Source organism: Malaclemys terrapin, chromosome 13 (assembly GCF_027887155.1).
Source record: "Malaclemys terrapin pileata isolate rMalTer1 chromosome 13, rMalTer1.hap1, whole genome shotgun sequence".
Classification (NCBI taxonomy): domain Eukaryota; kingdom Metazoa; phylum Chordata; order Testudines; family Emydidae; genus Malaclemys; species Malaclemys terrapin.
Window position 1 is genome coordinate 33,010,829 of NC_071517.1, and position 10,667 is coordinate 33,021,495.

Here is a 10,667-nt window from a genome sequence, read left to right on the forward strand (position 1 = left end):
GGTATCACTGAGCACATTAACAAAGTTTTAGAGCATTTAATATCAGTCGAGTTTATATATATACATATATATGGTAAGTATAGAGAAAAATCAAGAAAATTCAATACAGATATGCTCAAAGAATGTGGGACAGCCACATTTTATAAATCTAATTACATTAATTAATAATTGTTAATACCTAGCTCTAATGAAGTGGTTTTCATACATATATCTCAAAGCCGGTAAGTATTATTAACCACATGTTACAGATGGGGACACTGAGTTACTGGGATGTGAGGTGAGGGAGCCGGGAATAGAATCTAGCTCTTGTGAGTCATGATGTCTGTCCACTAGGCTACAGTGCAAATGTTTACATATTACTGAACTTTCTTCCTCTCTCTCTATACTTATCAAATAATTTCATTTAACCTTCTTTAAAAAGTCTGGCTCTCCATTCTCCGTACTAATTGCTTTCTATGCTCCTGTTTCTGACTCACCTCTGAAATACGTATAGCCTATTGTTCTTCTTAGGATGTTCTCCCCTTTTCCCCACACACTGAGGTCTAAATTTTTCCCTCATTCAACTGACAACTTGCATGACACTGATCAGATGCCATTCATGACATTAAAGAACTGGAGTACACTTGATCTAATTAAGCCAGCTGAAATTTATTACCAGCTATCTAGGCGCCCCCTTGCCCTCTTCCCTTGGGCTGTTCTTAACGCACAGTTCCCAACCATGTAACGCAGGCCCCCATCTATTGAAAGGCTGGATCTTGGGCTGAGTCTGAGGCCTGGTCTGCACTAGGAAATTGGGTCAGTATAACTACTTCGCTCAGGGGTGTGAAAAATCCACATCCCTGAGTGATGCAGTTAAACCAACCTAACCCCCAGTGTAGACAACTCTAGGTCAATTGAAGAATTCTCCCGTTGACCTAGATGTGGATTACCTACTCCAATGGAAGAACCCTATTCATCAGCGTAGGTAGCATCTTCACTGAAGCACTGCAGCAACACAGCTGCATTAGTGTAGATAAGCCCTGAGTTTAGCTTGGAAGGGGATTAGGAGAAGTGGCTTTTTGTCTCCCTCATCTGGGGGACCTCTCTCTGCCAGGCCAGTGATGGAGTGAACTAGAGGAGGATCACACCTGCTATTCCTTATCCCAGCTGGCAATGACTCACAGGGGCATTCAAAGACTTCTGCGTTGTAGAGATCATCCCCTTTTTGCCCAGCCATGCTGCCCATGCCAGTAGGGGGAGAAAAAGAGCTGAAGATTGTGCTTGAGTGTCTCAGAACTATGAGAGGGTTTCCTTTGCAGGGGACGATTCTGTGGCCAGATCCACTGAGTTTATAGCCATTTTGTACAGCAGGACTGCTGAAAAGTAGCTGCAGCATGGCCATAAGTATTAACTTGGAACTCCAACACAGCTTTTCATTGACACCTTGCATCAAGCAAAGTCGGAGCATCAAACTATAACTAGAGCTTGTCAACTCACCTTTTTTTCCATTGAAAAATGAGGTTTTGCTTAAGCCCGGCCACAGCTTCATCTTGGATTAGATGAGTGAGGGAAACACACAACATGTGCTGGAACTCTGATCATATTGCAACCCAAATACAAAAGAAGTATCAAGATGAAGTTATGGTCCCAATGATCCTAACATTTCTGAGCATGCGTATAAATTCAGCGGGACAAATTTATGTCTAAAGTTACTCACCTGAGTAAGTTTTTCCCTAAAGTTGCCATCACGTATACATACATGTATACTGGAATCGCCAGTCTTAATTTTTAGAATCCTTGTGGGCCTCCTCCTTCTGCACTCGAAGTGCCAGAGTGGGGAATTAGCCGTAACATGGTGGCAGAGCAGTGGAATCATTTTGAACCAGAGGCACAGACCTCAGGATTTTAAAAGGACACATTTTTCCTTTTCGCAGACTGCAAAGTCAGGGAGGGTTTTCTTTTCTTTTCTTTTCTTTTCTTTTCTTTTCTTTTCTTTTCTTTTCTGCCTGAGGGGCAACAGGCATGCAAAGGGTTCAGCCTGCAAAGCAAGGGGATCCAACAAGCAGTTTATTTTATTTTTTTTCTAACTTGGTGGCAATGAAATAGATAGGCTAGAGTAGGGCAATCCTGTGCCTGAGGTTGTGGTTGGGCACCGAAACCCTAGAGCAACCAGTCTTCCCAAAGCAGCACTCCATGGAGAAGACAGACCCACATCAAGCCCAGACATCCAGCTCCATGAAAGAAATGCAGGGAGGGGATGGGGGACCGGAGAGTTCCCTGGAGATCTTCCAGTTAGCAACAACTGACAATAGAACAGGGAACCAACTGAAGTCAGTGGAACTGTGCCTGCTTTGATCAGAGTTGAATTTAGTTCCTGGGGTTTTTACTCTTCAACTACTCTATTTATGAAGTAAATGCCAAGTAACATTTACTTCAATGGGACTAGTCATGTGAGTATTGTTAAACAAGCATTAACATCACCTCGCTGCAGGCCTGTGCATGGATGCTCCTGAATTCCACCCATCTCCCAAGATCCATGTGAATCTCCAGAGATCTGTGAATTGGACATGTCTATGTGTGGTTGGGTGAGAGCAGACCCCTCTACTGACTCTGAAAAGGAGGACCAATTCCACTCCCCACTTTTGGTTCTCTGAACCCAGTCTGATCTCATGGCAGAAAAATGCAAAGGACCACAAGCAGAAACTTGCAGTGTTTCAAAGCATGTGCATTGGGGGAGGGGGAACAGCTCAGGGCTACATTTCCTGCTGTAACTGCAACTTAATTAAAGACTTGGTAGAGTATTCCCCAAAGCCTGGTAAAGTTTAGATACATATTTCCCCTTAGATTGTTAATTTTGAGCTACTGGGGTGATGTAATGGTCCCAGCCTTAACTCAAACTATTTAAATATTGTATTTTCTTCCACCAGTTATTGTTCCTTTTTCTTCAGTAAGGTTAGAGAGTCAGATTTAAAGTGTGTCATGCAATATTTTTGGTTACCGATTACAGACTGCAGTTCTTACAGACGGGATTTCAATTTGACATTTTGAAATTGACAATTCATTGACAATTCTAACCTATTTTTAAAAAATCATTAAGGTTTTTTTTTGTGAGAGCAGGCATGAATATTTATGGTATTATTTATTTTTTCAGTATAAATGGAATACATGTCTTAAAGATTTTTAACTAATTTTCTCCCTTAGAATAATATTATTGCCCTATGCTAAAAGAATGCCACGTTAATTGGAGCGCTCATTACATGTGCCTATTATAAGACAGTATTTTCACATTTCTCCAACAGTAAATATAAAGGTAACAAAGAAGAGATTTATGTAGATTGCTTATTTATTTACTTGTTGCAACCATTTTCAGTTCATAAATGTGTGTTGGTTATGAATGACCATATGCCGGAATTATGGGGAGGCAAATACATTCTAAAAATGTAATACAATGCAGGACAATACAACAACCGTTTGCTTTAAAATAAATAGCAGCATTTTTCCAAAAGAGGTGAACATTCTCTCCTTTCTAGATTACTCACACAACAAGATGGGATAGATGGAGGTAAGCAGTCACTGTCTTCTTATGTTTCTAGGCTATATGTGTTCAAACTTTCAAGGCTTTGGCAGTTGTTTTGTTCTTTTGAAGAGCACCATTATTGTACAGAAAATTTCTCACATGAAACTAGCAGAAGCGCAAGTATACAATTTTTTTTTAACAAAAGACATTTTCAAGTTATTATTTTCATGATGATTATGATGATGTAGCATACACAGAACATCAGAGATAAACCCGTTATGTTTTTGAACATTCAATATTTTTAATTATATCATTAAAAAGAGAACTGGATAAATTCATGGTGGTTAAGTCCATTAATGGCAATTAGCCAGGCTGGGTAAGGAATGGTGTCCCTAGCCTCTGTTGGTCAGAGGGTGGAGATGGCTGGCGGAAGAGAGATCATTTGATCGTTACCTGTTAGGTTCACTCCCTCTGGGGCACCTGGTATTGGCCACTGTTGGTAGACAGGATACTGGGCTATCCTGGACCTTTGATCTGACCCAGTACGGCCGTTCTGATGTTCTAAAATTAGAAATGCTACATAGAATAAATTAATCATTATAATTATCATTAATTGGAGGAGCAACTGATTACATATAGGGTCTTAAAAGATATTAAATACATATATACTACTTTTTATGATAGCATATAATACATTTTAATTTCTCATTCATTTTAAATCTGGTCCTGATGAAGGGAACCCAGTGGAATTTATATGCCTTACAATTCTGCTTCTTATAGTCAGTCTGTGCTATTAGTATCTGGCTGTGTTTAAGGAGGGGCACATGGTATGCCGTTCCAGATCCCCAAAAGTGCCGGAATGGCATTCCACATGAGTTGAGCATTGCTTCATTACTGTCTTGTCCAAAAACTCTCTCCTCATGTTTCTAATCCAAGTGAACTCCTGGCCTCACACCCCCATGTACTTTTTCCTCAGTCAATTGCCCTTCACGGGTATCTGTCAAAGCCTGGTCATTGTCCCTAAAATGGCAATAGGCTTCCAGTCTCTGGGGAACATTATTTCACTGTGTGGATGTGGACCCAGATATTTCTCATGCTGACCATGGAGGGAGCAGAGTGCCTCATACTAGCAGCCTTGTCTTCTAAGTAAAGTTAATGAATACAATTATTGCTATTGGTGGAAGTAGTCATTGTCATAGTATATGATGTTTACATATAAGGTGTGAGTGTGACACCTTGGTCTATTGAAGTCACTGACAAATCCCTCAATTGACATCAACAGGACCAGGATTTTATTCAAGGGAATTTTAGTGCCATTAAAAATCCCAAATACATAGAGATTAATTTTTATAATATCATATCATACATTTTCATTTCTTGTGCTTCTGAAACCTTGTGCAGTTGAAGGATCACACTGTTTTGTTTTGGGTGTTTTTTTAATGTACTGTACAATATGGTGTCTAACACCCAGTCTGGGATATCTGCTCTTCAAAGGAGGGACTGGCCAAGTCTCTGATCTTGCAAAGATTTACATTTATCCTTAATTCTGCACACTGGGAGTTGTCCCATTGAACTAAGCGAGTCTACTGTCATCCATAAAATTATTCATGTGCCTGGGGCTTTTCAGGGTTGAGGCCACAATACAGAAAACTACATTTAGTTAACTACCTCACAGTGGGCCTGTTGGGTATATTAAAGCATGTTTTTAAATGACTTTGACTTTTGTGGATAGAAAGTGTGATAGATTTGCAAAATATTATGGGCCGAACTCCACTCTGACCTATACCCCAGTCACAAACTCTTCAGGCCAAAGGATCACATTTTCTTACATGTTTCTACAATAATAAATAATAATAAAATTTCCTCATTTGCTGTGCTGGCAGTTTGTGTATGGTTGAATCCTGGGAAGTATTTGTTGCTGAACTTCAGATAGTCTTGGGTGGTTTTATGCTCTGTTGCCTGTGGGCACTGTTGCCTGTGGAATTGATGGGAAGAACATTTCCATGTCATTCTTTCTGTACTCCTGCTAGTGCTGAGTAAATAATGGCTATTTGAGCTTAACCAAAACATTTAAAAAAAAATCCAATTCAATGCAAACCTAAATATGTTTTTCAATTTTTTTTTGGGGGGGGGGGGTGTCAAATCATAGATCTTGAAGAGAAAAGAATTTTGTGCCCAAATTTTTCATTTTCATTCAGGCATTTGGGGTGTTTTCACACCTTTTTGGTATTTCTTTTTAAACTTCCAAATTTCAATCAGAACACCATTTTGAATCAAAAAGTCTAAACAAAATGTTTTAAATTTTTCTCAATGAGAGATTTCAAAATGAACCAGTCAGAATGAAATGTTTCAAAATGGTCACAACAAAATGTTTTCATGCTTTCATATTTTTGTCCAGTTGAAATTTCAGACCTTCCAAAATGCATTTCTCAGTGAAGACATTTAATAAAAAAATCACCCAGCTCTCTCTACTGCAGGGTTTTATCAGGCATGACATGAGTTAAATAAGTGGTTTGCTTGGCAGAAAGCTTTTGCTGCTTTGTTAGTTAACCCAGCAGGGACATTTCCTAGCATGATACAAGCCAGTGAGCCTGCCATAATTTCTCCAGTAGGAAGAGAAAATTTCTTTGTGATTTAGGCAGTTCATGTTTTAATTTTTATGGCTGCACTTTCTTTTCTTGTTGTAAATGGAAGCACTTTTCCTGGGGTGCTAAGAGGAGTTTCTGTTTTATATACTGCTAGTAGAATTATTCTGAGTGGAAATATTTTTGAGGTAAGAGGAGGTGGTTAAAATAACCATATAAAAATTATTTTTTTCTCTTTTTTGCTAAAAATTCTGTGGCATTTTAATTGAAATATTTATTGACATCTTTATCAAAAACATTGTACAACTATTTATCAAAACATTTTGTTGACATGATACTGGCTTTTAACAACACATCTGATAATGTTTTCAATATGTAGTGAAATTTTTTTTGCAAAAATGGTAAAATTAAAATATTTTCACATAAATTTTCATGTTTTTGTCCTGCTCCAGCCTTATATTTTATTGTTTATTTATTTGTTTTCTTTATTTAATGGACCAAGCCTCACATTTGCAAATATTACCTCTGATTATAAGTGCATCAATTTTTGGGTGTCCATGATGTGCCTGGATTTTTTGTATCTGCTGAGCACCCAACTCTCCAAAGTTCAGGTGCTTTTAAAGTGTCGCAATTTGAGCCCTTCTAAATTGAGACACTAAAAATTTAAGCTGGTGGAAAAAATTCTGTCAAAACTGTTTTTGACGGACAATTGGGTTTTTGACTAAACAAATTTTTAGTGAAAAAAGTTTTGATTTCTTGTCAAAAAATTAAATACTTCAAAACCAAATATTACAAACAAAGCAAAATATTTCAGATAACAACAGTTTTCAAGTCAAATATTTCTCTTTTCCACTGAAAATTTTCTGTATTCATATTTTCAAAGAAAAATCAAAATTATTTGTGGAAAATTTAGATGATTTGTTTTCCATTTTGGCCAAAATTTGCTACAGAAAAAAACCCACATTTTTCAATCCATTCTACTAACGTCACTGTCAGTTTTGAAAATCTTGGCAGTTTGCTCATCAACTGGAAATGTTCATGGTGAGAATATTTTCCCTGTGTTTGCACCTTAAATATATATTTTGTCAAGGAAAATTCCCAGCAATGACTATGATCCAGGAGCAAGATTTTCTGTTTTTAGAATTGATTTATAAAAGGAATTGTAAGATGTTCGGGGCAAGGACTGTTTCTTGGGCATGTCTACACAGTCTGTGGCAGGAAGCCTCCCAGCCCGGATCAACAGACGCGGGCTGCTGGGGATTGTGCTCTCAGAATAGCTGTGTAGATGGTGCTTTGAAGTTGCGGTTTAGGCTGGAACTCAGACAAGGAAGCCCAGCCCCCCACTCAGGCTTCCGACCTCATATAGGGTGACCAGACAGCAAATGTGAAAAATCGGGACGGGGGGTGGGGGGTAATAGGAGCCTATATAAGAAAAAGACCCAAAAATCGGGACTGTCCCTATAAAATTGGGACATCTGGTCACCCTAGACCTCAAGCCAGCCCCAGCCCCAGCTGCAATGTCTTCATAGCTATTTTTAGCATGGTAACATGAGCCCCGCAGGCCTAAGTCTGTCAGCCTGGGCTAGGAGGCTCGCTGCCACAGGCTGCCCAGACGTATCCTGTATGTGCATTGCCTAGCACAAAAGGACCATGATTTTAGTTGGTTGTCTAGGTGCGATTATAAATAAATAAAAAAATAACTTGTAATTATTCTCATTATTATCTAATGTGACTCCGGTTGGGCTGCAGTCATTGGTCACTTTAGAAAATCTTTCCTTTGGGGCTGGTTCTCAGAGTTTTTGAGCACTGGTATTTCCCAGTGATTTCAGTTGGATGTATAGATGCTTATAACATGGGAAAGTCAGGCTCAAAAGTGCCTCTGGCCTTATTTATAAATTGCACTGTTTTAACTTGAACTTGCTTGAAAAGGTGGTTTGGTTGAACTGGGACAAAAATGCCATGTGTACCGCAGCTGGTCAGAAATGATCTGTTGAAACATTTTTTTTTTCCCCAGTGGAAGATGGCTTTTTGACTGAAGGAAAATTCCCATTTTCATTTAAAGTATGCTGTACCCAGAGAAATTTCAATTAAAATTTTCAAGAAAAGCGGGAAAACAATCATTATCATCAATTTTTTATAGCAGAAAAAAATATATTCCCAACAGCCTACAGTCTGGAGACTCTTTGTTCGATTTAAACCAAGCTTATATTGCTTTAGTTATAGTTGATACCTTGCGGACTAAAGTTAAATTGACATAAAATTGTTTTAAATCAGATTAAAATTGTCCACACTGAGATTTACATCACTTTATCTAGATGATTGTAAAATCACACTTTTAGTTCATCCACGGCAGATCTAACTATAGAAAAGACCTGAAGCTAAATACCCTAATGCTGAGATTTCCAAAATTACATGTTATTTAAAAACCAAAGAAACTTTAGCCTCAGGCCTGGTCTACACTTAAAAGTTAGGTTGACATGGCTACGGATCTTAGGAATGTGAAAAGTCCCCAACCCTGAGCGATATAACTATGCCAACCTCACCCATAGCACTGACACAGCTAGCCTGATGGAAGAATACTTCTGTCACCCCGCTACTATCGATCAGCGAGGTGGTTTCCTACACCATCGGAAAATCTCCTTTTGTAAGTGTAGACTGCATCAACACTACGAGACAATGCCAGCACAGCTACGTCTGCCTGTAGTGTAGACATACCCTAAAAAAATGCAACTTCCTGGGAAGTGAGAGAATTTTCATGTTAACCAAGATATTTGGCATTTCTTCCACCAAAGAGAGAAGCTGACCAGTGTATCAGACTCTGTCAGTGTTACCCCTACACACATGTGCATATTCCACACACTTTTTGTTCTAATCTCTCTTCTTGTGCCTTCAGGCCAAATCAAATGAAGAGGAAGCGGAGAGGAATAACACAACATTTCCAACAGAATTTATCCTGCTGGGGCTCTTTAACCAAACGGAGACACACACTTTCCTCGTGGCCATGATTTTACTTGCCTTCATTACTGCCTTGTCAGGGAATGGTCTCCTCATATTTCTAATCCAAACGGATTCCAGCCTTCACAGCCCCATGTATTTTTTTCTCAGTCAGTTGGCCTTCATGGATATCTGTCAGATCCTGATCGTTGTCCCCAAAATGGCAATGGACTTCCTGATCCCAGGGAACCCCATTTCGATAGTTGGATGTGGGACCCAGATATTTCTCACGATGACCATGGGAGGAGCGGTGTGTCTCCTTCTGGCAGTCATGTCTTATGACAGGTATGTGGCGATATGCAATCCCTTGCAATACCATATCCGCATGAAGAAGAGAACCTGTTTAAGCATGGCAGCTGGCGTCTGGTTTGGAGCATCTTTAGATGCCTTGATTCACACAGTTTTTATTCTGCAACTGCCCTACTGCAGCTCAAAAGAGATCAACCACTTCTTCTGTGAGATCCCAGCCCTGCTGAAATTGTCCTGCTCTGACACCTCCACTTATGAGATGGTCCTCTTTGTGTCCGGCATTGTACTGCTCCTCATCCCTTCCTTGATCATACTGTCTTCTTATACGTGCATCCTCTCTTCGGTCCTGAGGATGAGCTCAGTCAAAGGAAAGCAGAAGGCATTAGCCACTTGTTCCTCACATTTGACAGTGGTGGGGTTATTCTACGGAGCAGCCATCTTCATGTACATGAGACCGACTTCCTACCACTCATTGCAGCAAGACAAGATGGTGTCTATGTTTTACACCATTGTCACCCCAGTGCTGAATCCCCTCATCTACAGCCTAAGAAACAGGGACGTTTTAGGATCCCTAAGAAAATTGGTTGGGAAATGCAGAGTCTGTCAGAAACTTTGATATGAAATGTCAATGACTGTTGTGTCCTAGGTTTGATCACTTCCTACTTGGCCACAGACTGGGTTTCCTAAAAGATTTAGTTGTAGGGTAAATTTTTCAAAATTCCTTAAGTGCCCAAGTTCCACTGAAAATCAATGTATCTTAGGCTTTTAAGCTTCTTAGGAACTTTTGACATTTTTGCACATGTGGCTAGAATCACAAGGGGCACCTAATTGGCCGTTAGCTGCCTGAGTCCGACATTCAGGCACAATTGAATTCACAAAACCACCTCTCAGCTGCTGCCTAATCCTGAAGGCACCTGAATTCCCTAAGCCCCAGATTTTTAAAGGTGTTTGGGCATTGCTGCACTCAGCATTGCAACCCTTACCTGATGGAGGAGCTGAAATTCCATTTTAAAAAGGGAGAGTTCTTTGAAAATGAGATTGAGACTACAAATCTTGAATGCCTTTTTAAATTTGGGCCAAATTGATTTAGGAGCCTAAATTCTATCAACTGTGTAATAGGATTTTGGCTCTTAAGGACATGGGCCCTTAGGAGCCAAAATCGTATTGACTGCTGAGATATGCCCTTAGGAGCCAAAATCCCATGGACAATTGATGGGATTTAGGCCCCATAAATCAGTTAGGCATTGCGACACTGAGCACAACAATGATTAAATACCTTTAAAAATCCAGACCTACATACCTGGGTTTCTGCTGATATAGTCCCCTAAACACCTACGTTTCTG

General features: G+C 39.6%; 1 protein-coding gene across 1 annotated transcript; it reads left to right on the plus strand.

Annotated features, from left to right (window-relative positions):
• Nucleotides 1-3,535: 3,535 nt before the first annotated feature.
• LOC128847935 (olfactory receptor 2T1-like) lies at nucleotides 3,536-9,940 on the plus strand. The gene is made up of 2 exons (XM_054047663.1): nucleotides 3,536-3,541; nucleotides 8,975-9,940. Exons 1-2 carry the CDS (start codon nucleotides 3,536-3,538, stop codon nucleotides 9,938-9,940), a joined length of 972 nt encoding a protein of 323 aa, XP_053903638.1.
• Nucleotides 9,941-10,667: the final 727 nt, after the last annotated feature.